Source organism: Sus scrofa, chromosome 15 (assembly GCF_000003025.6).
Source record: "Sus scrofa isolate TJ Tabasco breed Duroc chromosome 15, Sscrofa11.1, whole genome shotgun sequence".
Lineage (NCBI taxonomy): Eukaryota > Metazoa > Chordata > Mammalia > Artiodactyla > Suidae > Sus > Sus scrofa.
In genome coordinates this window covers 17,260,123-17,276,224 of record NC_010457.5, presented here as the reverse complement: position 1 = coordinate 17,276,224, position 16,102 = coordinate 17,260,123, and the positions used below count along the sequence as shown (strand labels likewise).

Here is a 16,102-nt window from a genome sequence, read left to right as displayed (position 1 = left end):
TCCACACCCTAATGCCCTCTGTGGTATCCAGCACAGCAGCCTGCCCCCCACCAAGAGGCACTAAGGCTGGATGAACACAACCACCTGTGGGACAGAACAATGGGTGGTCAGGCATGGAAGAGGGTAAAAAGTGCGCAACAGGTTCCTACCCTGGGGAAAGAGGGTTCTCTCAGCCCCTCCAGCACCACCTGTGACTTCTGAATCTCCACACTCTACATTCCAGCCCTCAGGATGGCACACCAGGAAATAACCTCTTGTCAAAGAGGAGTTTGCCAGAAATTCATCTTGAAGAGGCAATTCCCAGAGGACCAAATCACAGCCTTGTAGTACAAGCAGACCAGAAACCCCCTCTTGTCCAACTGGCTAACTAATATGCCTGCTAAGAGACTGAGAAGCAACAGGAAAAGCCCTCATGCATTTCCCTACAAGACTCTGGCAGGGTTCCGAGCAGAGCCCAGGCCCAAGCAAGGAGGGGTAAGGACCTGCCCTACTTAATGCACAGAGGCCAGCTGGGGCTCCCTGCCCAGCTCCCCTGAGTCACTGCCACAGCCGTGTGACAAGGACACCCCCATGCTAATGCACCCTGGCCGCATGTTTAATTAAAGGCTGTGTGCAAAATGCAGGGAGGAGGGAGGCAGAACACGCAGGCAGCTGCTAAGACCCCCTCCTCCACTCGGGGCTGGAAACAGCAGCTCATTGAGCAGCTCATTGTAAGCGCCAGACTCAGGAGATGTGCCTGCTAAACAGCGGCCAGCAAGTCCCCCAACAAGAGAATCACGAACCCCAGACCCTTCTGTCCAACAGGAGGCGGAGGGAGAGAGGAGGGCAGAGGAGATAAGGGCCCTGAATCCCCATCCCCATTAGGCACAAAGTTGAAGACTCCCCCTGGTTTCCATTCACTTGAAAAAGCTGCCATTCTTTTTTTCTCAGCACTTTACCTGCAGACAAACATCTTCAACCTGCTGCAGTCACAGCGGCCTCAGCAAAAATTACTCCAGTCCAACCAGTATCTGAGAGCCAGCTGAGGGGGCTGAGACGGGAGAAGATGGGCCCTGCCTCTGAGAAAGAGATATTCATGCCTAGAGCGACAACACAATGATTCAAGTACTGTGTGCCAAGTTTGCTGGATACCCACGGGGATGGGGGCACGGGAACAAAAGAGCATTTTAAGCAGCCTGAAGGGTCAGGGAAGGCTTCCTGGAAGAGAGGAGGGGTCTTTCATCTCAATTTTGAGGAATAAATAAAATTTAGCTAGAAAATAAAGCGTGCGGTCAGGAACAAAGGGCATCTGAGGCCAAGGGCAGAGCAGGTGCATGGGTACATGGGTACAAAGCAGGATGCAACACTGGAGGACCTAGAAGAAGCATTTGTGGGCTAGCGCTGCAAAGAGTTGGAAAACAGGAGGAGCCAAGTCCAGCCAGGAACAAGGGGAGAAGATCAGGAAGAGACCCGTGGCAACAAAGGGGTGGGGCTAAAATAGTATTCCCACATCCCAAGCCAGCATCACCAGGTGGGGGGAGGGAAATGCCTGCCAATGGAGGGATGACTGGCACCCACCTTTGAGGACAAGACCACTAGACTATGAAGGAGGGGACTTCTACCCCTCAGAATCCGCATCCGTGGCTATCATTCACCAGGCACACTCACAGGGCACAAGTTATCCCAGTAAACACAAACTTCCTGCCCACATCCTTTCCCCACCTTCTCACCAGACTCAGCAGCCCAGGCAGGCTCTGGTTGGGGAGTTGTTCCAGAAAACCCCCCAGCTCCAATGGACTTCATACCACAATGGGGAAACAGTAGCTTGGGAAGAGGCTGGGCTGTTTGAATGACCAGCTAGGGAGTTCCCTGGTGGATCAGTGGCTAAGGACCTGGGTTGTCACTGCTGTGGTTCAGATTACTGCTTGGAGCGGGTTCCATCCCTGGCCCTGGAACTTCCACGGGCCCCCAGCATTTATAAAAAAACAAAAAAAAATTATGGGGGTTCCCATCATGGCTCAGTGGTTAACAAATCTGACTAGGAACCATGTGGTTGCGGGTTCAATCCCTGGCCTTGCTCAGTGGGTTAAGGATCCAGTGTTGCTGTGGCTGTAGTGTAGGCCAGCAGCTAAAGTCTGCTCAGACTCCTAGCCTGGGAACCTCCATATGCCACGGGTGTGGCCCTAGAAAAGACAAAATAAATAAGTAAATAAATAAAAATAGAAATAATTATAAATAAAAGACCAGCAAGAATAAGATGCCATTTCTTTTTGTTTTTTTTTTTGTCTTTTTGCCATTTCTTGGGCCGCTCCTGCAGCATATGGAGATTCCCATGCTAGGGGTCTAATCGGAGCTGTAGCCGCCAGCCTACGCCAGAGCCACAGCAACACGGGATCCGAGCCGCGTCTGCAACCTACACCACAGCTCATGGCAACGCTGGATCGTTAACCCACTGAGCAAGGGCAGGGACCGAACCCGCAACCTCACGGTTCCTAGTCGGATTCGTTAACCACTGCGCCATGTCGGGAACTCCAGATGCCATTTCTAACCTAAGTAGCAACAGAAGTATACACAGGTACCACACCTGGGCTTCACAAACATGGAAGATGTTGTTTAAAAGAAAATATAAGATGCTGGCAACAAGTTGAAAGAATACCAAAAAAAGTTTGCAGACTTCTTTTGCTGAATTTATAGAAGAATCTGTAATTTCAGCCTATCTCTCAACTCTTGGACTCACAAATTAAAAATAAAAAGAATAAATGCACTTACTATATCATTTTTTTTTTCTTTTTAGGGCCACACCCAGGGCATATGGAAGTTCCCAGGCTAAGGGTCAAATTGGAGCTGCAGCTGCAGGCGACAGCCACAGCCACGCCAAATCTGAGCCATATGAGCAACTTACACAGGATCCTTAACCCACTGAGCCAGGGATGGAACCCTGGCCTCACGGACACTACGTCAGATTCTTTGGGTTTTTGTTTGTTTGGTTTTTGGTGTTTTTTTGTCTTTTTTAGGGCCGAACTAGCAGCATGTGGAGGTTCCCAGGCTAGAGGTCTAATCGGCATATATAGCTGCCAGCCTATGCCACAGCCACAGCAACGCCAGATCTGAGCCGCGTCTGCAACCTACACCACAGCTCAAGGCAATGCCAGATCCTTAACCCACTGAGCAAGGCCAGGGATCGAACCTGCCACCTCATGGTTCCTAGTCGGATTAGTTTCCGCTTCGCCACAATGGGAACTCCTATGTCAGGTTCTTAACCCACTGAGCCACAACAGTAGCTCCTATTCTACCATTTTTAAGGGCCAAGAGTTTATACTAAAATCAGATATACTTTTTTTTAAACTCCCAAATATAAAATCACTCCTTTCAGAAACTGTTCTGATTCTTAAATCTACTGATCCATATGATTTTGTTTGGTTTGGTTTTGGGTTTTTTTGTTTTTGTTTTTGCTTTTTAGGGCCACACTTGCGGCATATGGAGATTCCCAGGCTAGGGGTCGAATCAGAGCTACAGCTGCCAGCTACACTACAGCCACAGCAACACCAGATTCGAGCCACGACTTCAACCTACACCACAGCTCACCACAACGCCAGCTCTTTAACCCACTGAGTGAGGCCAGGGATTGAACCCACATCCTTATGGATACTAGTCTGACTTATAACCCACTAAGCCACAATGGGAACTCCCTGATTCCCACAATTTTTGAGTGAGCTTTTTCTGAGAAGATCTTGGTTTGGAGTACTTTCTTTTTTTAATTGGAACTGTGTATCATAGGAGAGGTTTTCCCCTGAGAACGTTTCAAATATATCTTCATTTCCCACAGAACATGTATCAAGTGCCTAAAAATTAACTCATACCCATTCAAACCTCAGAAAGAGTCAGAATGCATTTTCCTAAATCATTCTAACAAAGACATCAAAGGTGTCAAAACCCTGAATTTTGAAATGGAATGTCTGTTCTCTTTCTAGCCTCATTATTAAAACGATTTTTTTAAACGTTTGTTCATAACAGGATTGCCATTTTCCATGCTGCCTACCGGTTATAAACAGAAGTAATTTTAAAGCCAAACTAGAGCTCTCTCTCTGAAATATTCAAGATGTATTACCATCTGGTTTTATATCAGCATTTGAACAGGTCCAAAAATCACTACATTACCAAGTATTATCAAAAATAGTTCATTTCCTTTTCAAAGCACATATTCCTTTCAAAATACTTCTCAAGTCACAAACTCTGAAAATTCACCTAATTTTTCAGACTACACCAGACATCTGATTGTCAACCATAGATACATATATAGATCGCTCAGTAATACTGAACGAAGCTAGTTCTATCACTAGGTCTCTTAGAAACCACTGATTTGAAGAGTTCCCGTCATGGCACAGCGGAAATGAATCTGACTAGGATCCATGAGGACTCAGGTTCAATCCCCGGCCTCACTCAGCTGGTTAAGGATCTGGTGTTGCCATGAGCTGTTGTGTAAGTTGCAGAGAGGGCTCAGATCTGGCATTGCTGTGGCTGTGGTGTAGGCCGGCAGCTACAGCTCCAATATGACCCCTAGGTTGGGAACTTCCATATGTCACGGACGTGGCCCTAAAAAGCCAAAAAAAAAAAAAGAAAGAAAAAAAGAAAGAAAAGAAGAAAGAAAGAAACTACTAATTTGAGAACACCCAGTATATCTGATTACCTAAAGGTTTATAGGAAGTGAAGAGTAATAATCTTTCTTTACAAGGTACACACTACGTAAAAATATGAATCTTTCCAGTTCTGAGAAAAGACATATCCCCGAAACTTCTATATATTCAGCACCCTTATTTCCAAATACAAAAGGGACAAAGAGCATTTCTTCAGAAAATACTCAGCTAAAAATCAGCATCTGCAATTAAAGAGAAAATGACAGGTGAGGCAATAAAGACAGGTTTCTAACTGAACCAGCAGATGCGGCTCTAAGCAAAAGAATGGCCTTAAGTATCATCCAGTTGTCTCAAAAACATTCCAATGGTTAATAAAATAAATGAGATCTAAGCCTGGTATCTAAACAAACCTCTTGATGAAATTTATTTCTAAGAAATCTTTTCCTTCCAGCTAACTAAAATAAAAAAAGCTTTTTTTTGGAGAGGTAAAAAGTGGATTTATTTAGAGGGATACACACTCCAGAGGCAGAATGTGGCCCATCTCAAATGGAGACAGCCAAAAAAAGCATTTTTAAATCTCTCTCAGCTCATTCATTTAACAAGACTGAATGATTCCATATAAAAAAATGGCTGTTACTCCTACCCCCAAAGAGTTAAACATCCAATCAACTACCATCCAATAGCAGCAAGAAGGCATAACAGTAAATACACTGTCCTACTCATCACCATGATTACCCCCTCCCTGTAACACACACACACACACACACACACACCAGGCACACACTACAAACACTTCTCTGCCATCTCAAAGCACTGCATTCCATAGCAATTCTCTTTAAAAACACTAACTGGTTCAACCTGACCATTTCACTGGATAGAACAAGGGTTCACTAAGCCAGACTAGTCCATTTTTTTCCATCTCTCTGTCAACCACCTCCTTGGAGAGTAAGACTGAGGTTCCTTCTAACGCTTTAAAAATTTGTTCATTCTGGGAGTTCCCGTCGTGGCGCAGTGGTTAACGAATCCGACTAGGAACCATGAGGTCGCGGGTTCGGTCCCTGCCCTTGCTCAGTGGGTTAACGATCCGGCGTTGCCGTGAGCTGTGGTGTAGGTTGCAGACGAGGCTCAGATCCCGCGTTGCTGTGGCTCTGGCGTAGGCCGGTGGCTACAGCTCCGATTAGGCCCCTAGCCTGGGACCTCCATATGCTGCAGGAGCGGCCCAAAAAATAGCAACAACAACAACAAAAGACAAAAGACAAAAAAAAAAAAAAAAATTTGTTCATTCTGAAACATACCATTTCCCTTTAAATACTAATTTAAAAAAACTTCAAAAGTCAATTTCTATTACTTAATCTCTATTGATTTTATTTCCCTTCAAAACTCTGAAAAGGCTTGCGGGTAAAGTCTGTGAACATGTAAATGATGCTTTTAAAAATATTTCAAATACCTTACACTACAAATACATTTAGGAAACTAAAAGGCAAAACCAACAACCTGAAAAACACAACCAGAGACCACCCCAAGGGTTTAAAATATGAAACACACACACACACACACACACACACACACACGCACAAAAGCTACTCTATACTTAAAAGTGGGAGATATATAGTTTATCTTCCACATATTTTGGTTTAGCTGAACCAGAACAAGTTGAAATCAACCTGGGAACAAACTGAATATACCACAGAAAGCAACAAAGATCATGGTATCATGTATATGCCAAGGCCAACATTTTCTTTTTCATTTTAAAAAGAAAAAGAGACCTTTTCACAAAGCAGTATTCGCATACCATATGCATGGCACAACAGCCTTTTCCTATTAAAAGAAATAGAACAAAAGTTTCAAGATAACCCAACTAATCAGGCATGCTGGTGAAACCAAAATCTCCTCCTAACCTTCCTTATTATGAGATTACATACATCACACGTGGGATTCCAAAGGAAAGACTTGCTCAGTATTTCTTCACGTTCAGGTCCTCATTCAAACATCTACATTATAAAGTCGTAACAGCTCTATCAGGCACACAGACCCGTCTGAGTAACCATTATTCTGTTTGTAAATCACCTCCCTTCTCCACATTCCTCTTTCTTTACATATGTAAATGATGGTGTCAGTTTCTGAGCCCACCACCAGCCAGAGAGACCAAATTATCCTCTAGGGACATCAATCGGGCTTGTTATTCTTGTTGCAGCAGGAAAAAAAGGAGGCGAGAAAAAGGAGTAGCTATTTTCAGGAATCAGAATTCCTTTTGATTAGATTTCTGGCTCATTGGTAAATGTGTCTACCCTGAAATGTATTATCCTTGGCTGCTAAATGTGTGGCTTAAAAAAAAAAAAAAAAAAAAAAAGGCCAAGATATGGTACAATGTTTCCCACACAAATTGCTTCAAGGAATATATGCCCAGTTTTGCAGGAAGCACTTGGTCAAATTCTAATATTCCCTCTTGGGAGCCAACAGCAACTTCCAGCAGCAGCTCTAACGGCACAGAATAGAATTTTAAACACACAGAGGGCAGCATCTTCCAGCAGACACAGCCCTTTCTTATTCCTGCAGTGTGGGTTGTCACATGAGACAACTTGTATGGTACTCAACACTTGGAAAATAGATCTTTCTGTTAAGGTCATAAATTAATCACAAAATGCACAAATACGTTCTTTTTCCCAGCATTAAAACAAAACAAAACAAAAAAACACCCGCTGTGGTTTCCAGCGAGGTTGAGTTTCCAGCAATGTCCTTGCTTAAGCTTGTGAACCACTGCACGATTAATAAGAATAAATAGCACACACGCATTTCTATAGGCTGCAAATGTGAGCTGGGAAAAACCACATCTCATGGGGCTTGCTAACACCAAAACAAGATCATCCACAGGCAGAAGGTGTTCGGCTATCTTAATTCGTCTTGATTATAATAAATATTTTTGCTTCCGTAGCCACTGAACACTTGAGAGAGGATCCTCCCATTTTTCTTTCATTAAAATGTACAGATGACTTTATTCTAAACCTTCCAGAGAGAATAATCGGGGGGAGGAGAGGGCGTACTGCAATACTGCACTCATCTGGTGGCATTAGGCTCAAAATACGAATTTCAAGCATGTACATTTGTCACATGTCAGCCCAGGCTGAAGGCATCCACCAAGAGAAAATTTTCACTATTCGGCTGGCAGCCAGAATCTACTTTCACACACCCGCGTACTGATGACAGCCGAGGCTCCCAGTCCTGTTCGCCTATCTCTTCTTCTTAACCACCTCTTCCCTCTGCAGAGAAGCCATTTTACTAATTTATGAGCATCCTGACTACGCAACCATCAAAAAAAAAAAATTTTACTCATCAATAATAGTCAACTAAAAGCAAAAGCACATCCCATAGGAGTCAGAGAATGAAACGGGCAATGCCAGCACATCCATCGATCAGCAAGCCTTCCGATACTCACTGAAGGCGGCCACAGCCAGGGCTAGTGTGACAATAATGGAGAACCAGGAGACCCATAACGCCTTCTTTCTGTAGTTCTGGGCTTCGTGAGGTTTTAGTCGAGTGCTGCTTTCTAGTAAGCCTGCGAGGTACAAGGAGAAGAGGAAGTTAGGCATTTCCTTATTATGAAACCCACAGCCAGAGCTATACTTTCTTATCCAAGGACTGCAAACTGACAGCCAGTGGGCCAAGGTGTGCTTGCTTTTTTTTTTTTTTTAATTGAAAGAGACCTGATGTTCAATACTGTGTTAGTTTCAGGTATACAGCCAGATGATTCAGTTATCCAACATGTGTTTTACCATTTAGTTGAAGTCACATGGAAATCAGGCTCTCTGGCATCTCTTCAAAGATCATGTGCTCTGGTGCTATCTGGCTCGTGCTCCAGAGGAGTAACGACACCTGTCTTTTTTAAAAGGATCCAGCGTCCCTACCACGCCCTGACCTGACCCGACATAGGACCCCAGCAATTGCCCTGCCCTTGTGCTAACTCACATGATTCATATAGGTGCTGCTGCTTCAAACAAGGCCCTTTCGTTAGGAAAAAAGCACAAATAGCCCACATTGGATTCGCATTTAGGCTCCTCAGCCAGGGCATTGATTTGCATTAATCCACCAGCATGGCCCCAAACTGGTGGACTGGGTTTTGCCCACAGCAGTGAGTCACGGAGTACAAATGCCCTCAGTGCTTCCCTCAACAATTAACAGAAGAACCGTTTCTCTTTAACCACAACCAACAGCCACCAGACCCAAATTATACGCCATGTTTTCTTCCCTTCTCCTCTGCTTTATAGTATCTGTTACTCTGTACCAGGCACTTGCCAAAAAATTCTCAGAATATCACAATGGGGTAAACCTGCTAAAACTGAGGGGTGGGAGTTCCCTGGTAGCCTGACAGTTAAGGATCTGGCATTGTCACTGCTGTGGCGTATGTTCCATCCCCAGCCCAGGAGCTGCCACATTCTGCAGGCATGGCCATAAAAAGTATACATATAAATAAAACTCAGGGTAGCATCCCAAGTGGGCCAGGTGTAAGAAAGACTAGATTGAGTATCCTACACTTTCAACACTGAGAGTCCTCGATAACAAATTCAAGACAACTCTGAGACAATGCCCAAGCTTCAACAGCCTTGGGTCAGAGACTAAAACATGTTCAGCATGATCATGATTTTTGTTTTTCTTCTCCTTTGACATCATATATGTTGTAGATCATGTATATAGCAACTCTTAGTTGCATGAAGAACTGAATTCTCAGCCTAGCATTCTAAATAGGATATCATCTCTGGCCAAACAATCCATAATATTCCTTTCAGAGGTAGAGTAGCCTCATCACAACAGCTCCAAATGATGAAGAAATTGGTAGTCAGAGCTTAAGCACCCACTTGTAAAATATTACACAGAGTGCAACAAATCACAGCTGCACATCGTGTAAAAGGCATTTTCCCAGTACTGAGCACCACATTAAGCCTCTGATTGTAAAAAAAAAAAAACTATATCCTGTTGAAAAATTATAACAATTAAAACTTCTCAGTTCCATTTGCTACCCAGGCCAAAGCACCCTGAACAAGTCCTGAACCAGGCTGAAATGCTGAGAAGACTAGTTAGGGACTATTAGTCAGAAATTTTCTAATCACTGAAACCTGTAGACTTGGAACCAAAAGCTAGACAGGTTTGCAAACGGTAGGTAGAGACATCATCTCCATCACCTCATTGTAAAAACCTCCCCTAATAAATGCACTTGGACAGAGAAAAGAAAAACCTTCTCTTACTAAATTCTGCCCTAGGTATAAGTGATTTCGAATTACCCCTTTGTCAAATTTCCCTGGTGGCCTAGTGGTCAAGGATCCAGTGTTGTCACTGCTGTGGTATGGGTTCAATCCCTGCCCTGGGAACATCCATATGCCACAGTGCGGCCAAAAAAAAAATCATCCTTTGTCTACTTCTTGTCCCTTTGTCTACTTCCCTAGCTGCTAAAAAACACCCCATTCTGATTTTCAACCGCGCACACCCTTGCCCTCCTGTGAAAGCCACAACTTAGAATAAGTGGGTCCCACTGACACCCAATAATTTCTTTCCTTTTTCCCAAATGACATGAAAACTTTTCTTTCATCCTGGCCAATTGATTTTCAAGAGAAATGAAGCTGTAACATTTAAGTACTGACTCAAGCAGTTCATTTGCCGGGTACTTTGACAGCAACAATCTCAAGACGTTATCCACTGGGGGGTAAAAACGAGGTTTCTTGTAGAAGTAGATTTAATTTCCTAAGAGAAATAACAATGATCTGGGTTTTCGATTCTACCACCTGACATTTCTTTTTCCTTCCAAAGCCAAATGTTTCCACTAACACGACAAGACCTGGTCACCCAAACCAAGTGACACGCTTCACCCTGGGGGGTGGGGGGGTGCGGCTCACGCTGCTAGACTGCCCTGCTAACTGGTACCTGACTCATCTAACAAACAGAACTGGTAGTTCTTCCCAGATCCGATCCTATAAGTGCCTGTCCTCAGATATTTCAATTTTAAACAGTGGAGTAAATATAAAGGGAGTAACCTTCGCTTATTTCCTACTAGTTTCCCCTCCTAAAAATATAACGGATACCCAGGATGGAAAACTTTCCACTCCTGAAAGGGAACTGAAGGTATAAAGACCTATGAAGACCCAGCTCAGAAATGGTCTCCACACAGGTGTCTCTCTCCCCACCTCTGTTAGCTGCGCACACACGTGCAAACCACAGAGATGTGATGAAGCTTGTGCTTCAAAGTTAGAAGAAAGCACAGCCAAAAGAAGCCAAAGCCAGGCCTCAGATTTGCACACTGGGTTGGATCCTTCCTACCCATAGCTGGCCTCCACATTCAAATTTTTAATCTCAAATTTCACATACCTGTAATTTGGGCCTGACAATTTTAAGCATAAAGGTTGTATTAAGGAAGGACTAGGGGAGATGCAAATCTATGCAGGGAGATTAAAGCCATCAGTCATTTCCATGCTAGTATAAATAAGTTCCAACTGCTTTCTCTTAGGAGGTACTCATGTGTGGATTCTTTGAAGGAATGGGGAATATTCATTAGATGGGTAGGAAATGCTGAAGCCCTAAAACTCTAAGGCCCAAAAGCTTGGTACAGAATGGTGGGAAAACACTTGGGGAGAGAAGAGTGGGTAAGTATTAAAAGTGAGGGTGTGGAAACACGTTAGACAAACTTGGCCTATTTTTTCGTTTGTTTGTTTAGTCCCTAAAGGTCTTGGACCACAGAGTTCTTTCTTGCTCTGTGAACTACGAGGCTCAGCCAAATGGCACTGCAGTTTACTGAGCTAGCTAGGTTTCTGGGAACAAGCCCACATCACTTCTGAGGGGGTAAAAAATACCTCTAGAGTCTCCAAACACTAGATTATAAAGCAAGTCTTTGATCAAAGTTAGATGGAGACTAGAACAAGGTCCTGATAGCTCAGAAGGAATTTAGGGCAAGACAAAGGGCATCCAAATATAGGTACAAATCCAGGCACCCACCCCCCTGCACACACCCTACAGGTAGGTAGTTAGGTCTAGAAGAAAGCAAGCTGGGCATGATGTAGAGATGCACCTCAGGCAACTGCTGAGGCCTCCTCCTCCCCAAGTCCTCTCACCATTAGAAACAAGGTAGCAGCAAAGGAACCGTTCCCAAGGGATACAAAAATCGATATTGGAAAGATGCCGTCCATAAGAAAAAAATAACACTAACACAAAATATTATAATAAGCCTCCCTAGCTAAGCTTCTGACAATAAAAATGACTGATTCAGCATTAACTCTTTGCCACCAGGAAGGGACCAAACAGAAGAATGTCACGCTGACTCTCAGCTTTCAATGCCACACGGTGCTAGGTACTTTAGGGGACAGGGTTCATCTTAACAGAGAGGCAGTGTGTGACATGCAATGCTTTCACACAGTGACAGTTGATGAACAGTGAATGCTTTCATGCTATAACATAATGAAAAATGAAATTCAGCTGCCCCAGTGAAAAAATAACCTTAAGGATAGATTCAGAAGGGCTTTTTACACTTGAGCATGAGCTACAAAATGACACTAAAGATCAACTCGCCCTAGCACTTTTTGCCCTCCTATCATTTTGTGAGGTGGGAGGGAAAGAGGCTAGCTTTTACAGATGACCTGCAGTGCTCCAAAAACAAGCTCGGCCCAGGGTTCTGTCTTTCTTCAATACAAAAAATTTTAAATCCAGCAACTCCACGACCGACAATAAAACCACTAGGTTTTTTTTTCTGGGTGCTTGTGATGTCACCAATTATCAGCTCTAAAATGATAATCGAGTTAAGTGAGAACAGGAGGAGAAACTGCAACATAGGTGCGGAACTCGTTGCAACTGGCGTGGCTCCAGTTCTGGCCCGAGCATCCTCGCCCATTCTCTGGGAATTGCCGTTTCCATGTCATTCTGTTTCACATGCTACCGTTTAAATTTTCTAAGAGGAAAGAGATCGTGCCTCGGAACACTAAACCGGAATAAAAATGTGCAGGAGATACTAAGAATAGGACAGAAACCTGCTAAGACCGAAATATAAAAATCCGCCACAGCCAACAAAACAAGGCTTCCAAGAACAGGAGGTGGAGGTGGCGATGAGCCGGCTCCCCTGAAGGGCCTGGCTGTAAGAATCCCATTTCGGCCACTAACTGGTTTTAGCAGAACCACTGAGGCTTTCTGAGGGGGCTGATCTGGATTTCGATTCAGCAAGAAGCAGAAAAGGTAGAGATGTGGCTAAGAACAGGGCTCCCGACGAGAAAGGAAACGAGGGAGGGAGAAAAAGAGGGATGTAGGAGGACGAGAGAGACACGAGAATGAAGACGGTACTCTCTCTGGTTTCATGTGGGTAACTCCTCCGCTGTCGATCGGAAGGTCGGGTTTGGCCTCTAAGGAAAGAGGCGTTTGCCGGGTTCCAGGCCGGTGTCTTGGGAGGGATTCTAAAGATGCGCGCTCTGCGAACCACCAGGTCTCCGTGGCATCCATCCAAATGAGGTTGGTGGCCCCTATCCAAGTGTCCCAGTCTTCTGCCCCCATCAGCAGAGCGCGGGACAGCGATCCATGGTTAAGGGGGGGGGCTGTAAATAAGAGTCAGGGGTGGCCTGACTCCCCTTCGCCCAGGCGGTTGCCGAGGGACTCCTCGAGACTAAATCTGCAGAGAGAAGTTCTCCCAGGGAACCAAAAGCGGTCGAAGGGAGCTGGGAAAGGTGGATGCACCGAGCTCAGGATCCTCCCAACTGAGTGAGTCCTGCGGTCCCCCGGGAGCGCTCGACTCCGAAAGGAAGGAGGGGCGGGGGGAGCCAACCCACACACACATGCCTCCCGCAAACTTTTCCAGTCGGCGCCGGAGAGGCCGGGCTTGGGCAAGAAGAGAGCGCCGGACCCTTGGGGTGGCCCAGGAGGTAACCAGGTTCGCGGGTTCCGCCGAAGGCGCGGCTGCCCCGGCGGCGCCAGCCGCGAGAGGTGGGGCTGCAGCCCTCCACTCTCCGCGGGAAGTCCGGGCTCAGCGTCCCCGCGCTCCCAAGGCGTCGAGCCCGGAGCCGGGCCCAGCAGCTCCTCCTCCGCCAGGCGCCGAACCCAGGGAAAGGGCAGGGGCGGCACGCGCTCACCTCGATCCTCCAGCCCGTCGCTGAACTGACCGCTCTCGCTGATCCGTAGCTGCCGCTCCTCCTCGGGCTGCGGCGGCTCCCGCGCGGGAGAGCTCAGCGGACCCGGGGCGGCGGCCAAGGGCGCGTGGCCCCGGGGCGGCGGCGGGACGGCAGGGCCCGGGGGGCTGCGGCGCTCGCTGCCCGCGGCCGGCTGCATGGCGCGGGGCGGCGGATCCGGGCGGCGACGACGAGCGCTGCGGGGACTCGAGTCAGAAGTGCGAGGCGCCGCGACTGGGAGCGGGCGGAGGGACCGACCGACCGCACGGAGAGGGAGGGCGGGCCGCGCTGCGGAGTGGAGGTGCGCCGGCGGCAGGGGGCGGGGGGTGTGAGGGCGCGGCGCGGCTAGCGTGGCCGGTGGCTAAGGCTGGGGCCCAGCAGTCGCTGCCGCGCTCCGCCCCCGGGGGCAGGTGCGTGCAGCAGGGACCCGCCCCGAGGCCCGGGCGCGGGAGCCAGTGGTCGGCTCCCAGGCTGGTGGGAGGAAGGGATCCGGTCGGGCCTGATGCCGGGATCAGTGGGCGACCGGGACAAGGACTGGTGAGGGTGTGATGGGAGACTTGTCCCACCTGTGCCAGACCAGAGGACACCCCCCGCTTCCGACCAGATTCCCTTGCTGTCTGAGAATCCTGTGGCCGCGCTAAGAATAGGAGAGCGGGCAGCACCCTAACGTGGTTTTTTTTTTTTTTTTCCCTCTGGAGCTGCATAAGGTTCGGAGGCTAGACAGGGTGTCGGGCCTTCTTCCAGGAACTTTGATTGCCCGCCAGCACCAACTTAAGGGGACCGGGTATCTTAGACCACAGGACGCTCTAGAATATGATTGGACCCAAGGTTTCCCCATTGGAACTGCCCCTGGGCCTTGGTCCCAGCCAATTCCACCCCACCCCCACCCCCACCCCCACCGGGTCTCTACTTCCCCTCTGAGTATCCAAGTCTTGCCAGTACTTCAGGACTCCAATTGAAGCCCCCCTCCTACAGGAAGCCTCCCTAAGCTTGCTTGGCGCTGCCAGCTGTTCCCACTTCTGATCACGCGGAGCTCGTCCCCTTGGGCTGTAGGGCCAACCTCCCAGCGAAGCGTTGACTTCGTCCACGCGGGGACCTACGCCCGCTCTTGGAGCTCGGAGAGGTGCCGAGGGGAATGGGCCATTTATCAGATTCAACTTGAATGTTCAATCAACATCCAAATTCACGGACTAGATTTCATCTTCACATGTATATGTCTTCAGATTTAATGAGTCCTCCAAAATGTCAATTCCTCATTTAAAGCCTGCCTACCTGCTGTGGAGAAGGGCGCCGTTTTTTATGTGTGTTGTTTTTTGTTTTGGTTTGGTTTGGTTTGGTTTGTTTTGTTTGAAGAGTAACCAGTTTCCTTTCTCATTCTAGCTTTGTCTGAAATCGAAATCGGAATGGATTTAAATGCCTTTGTCGTGCAGTGGAAACATCACTAGAACTAGGAAATTTCTCATTTTATTTTGTTGTTTTCGTCGAGTTGAAAAGAGAATATTTGAATTGACCTTGGCCAACTCATTTTACCTTTCTGACCACTAATCTAACTAAAAACTGAAGACTTGAACTAGGTCACTTCAAAGGCCCCCTTGTTAGGGAGGGTGGGAGGGAGAAAAGGAAGAGGAAAAATGAAAACAAACAAACAAACAAAACCCTGTGATTATTTGGACAAAAAAACAATGAAAATTTCTACCCAATCCATTTTAGTTGTCTTCTGAGGTAGACTTCCTTTAGGTGTTTGCAGACACTCACCTCCCCACCACATCACACACACACCCCCTCTGTTATACTCTCCCACCCAGATTTTTTTCTCCAGGTTTTCCTATTTAATCCCTGTCAATGCCTCGCCACATCAGAATCACCTGGGGAATTTTAAGAACAAAAATACCCAGGACTCACCTGCTGCTAGAGACTCTAATATCAGAGGTATTTTTTTAAATTCCCACCCTGAAACTCCCTCCCTATTCCTAAATTTTCTGGGATGCTTAAAAAACAAAAAGAAAAGAAAAAAAATAAACAATTTATTTAAATGCTGACTCCTTGATCTTAGAGATTCTTCATCTAGTAAATCTGGGATCTGGCTGAAAATCTTCATTTGAATAACACATTCTGATGTAGATTGATTGTTCTAGGACCTCCTCTGTAATTCTCTCCACTTAACTACCCTCCACAATCTTGACCTATCTGATAAGCCGGCCCCTTCTCCCCGCCCTCACCATTCGCACAGTCACACATTTCAAAATCTGTGATCTCAAAGAGAAAGTATCTTCCCTCTGGTCCCTCAGTTGGTTCTCAGATCCAGCACACCCCAACCATGAATGTACACCTGGGATTCTTGTTAAAATGCAGATTTTAACTCTGCAT

The 16,102-nt window shown here is 46.5% G+C and overlaps 1 protein-coding gene across 2 annotated transcripts in view; it reads right to left on the bottom strand.

Moving 5' to 3' along the window:
- The window catches only part of TMEM163 (transmembrane protein 163), a 288,036-nt gene extending 272,696 nt beyond the window's left edge, over positions 1 to 15,340 (bottom strand). The window contains exons 1-2 of one of the 2 annotated variants that reach the window (XM_021075191.1): positions 13,700 to 15,340; positions 8,047 to 8,166 (exon numbers count right to left, since the gene is read on the bottom strand). In XM_021075191.1, coding sequence (XP_020930850.1) covers positions 8,047 to 8,166; positions 13,700 to 13,895 — 316 coding nt within the window. In that variant the 5' untranslated portion in view covers positions 13,896 to 15,340. The remainder of the gene's footprint in view (positions 1 to 8,046; positions 8,167 to 13,699) is intronic. The other variant, XM_021075190.1, reaches the window with a different exon arrangement.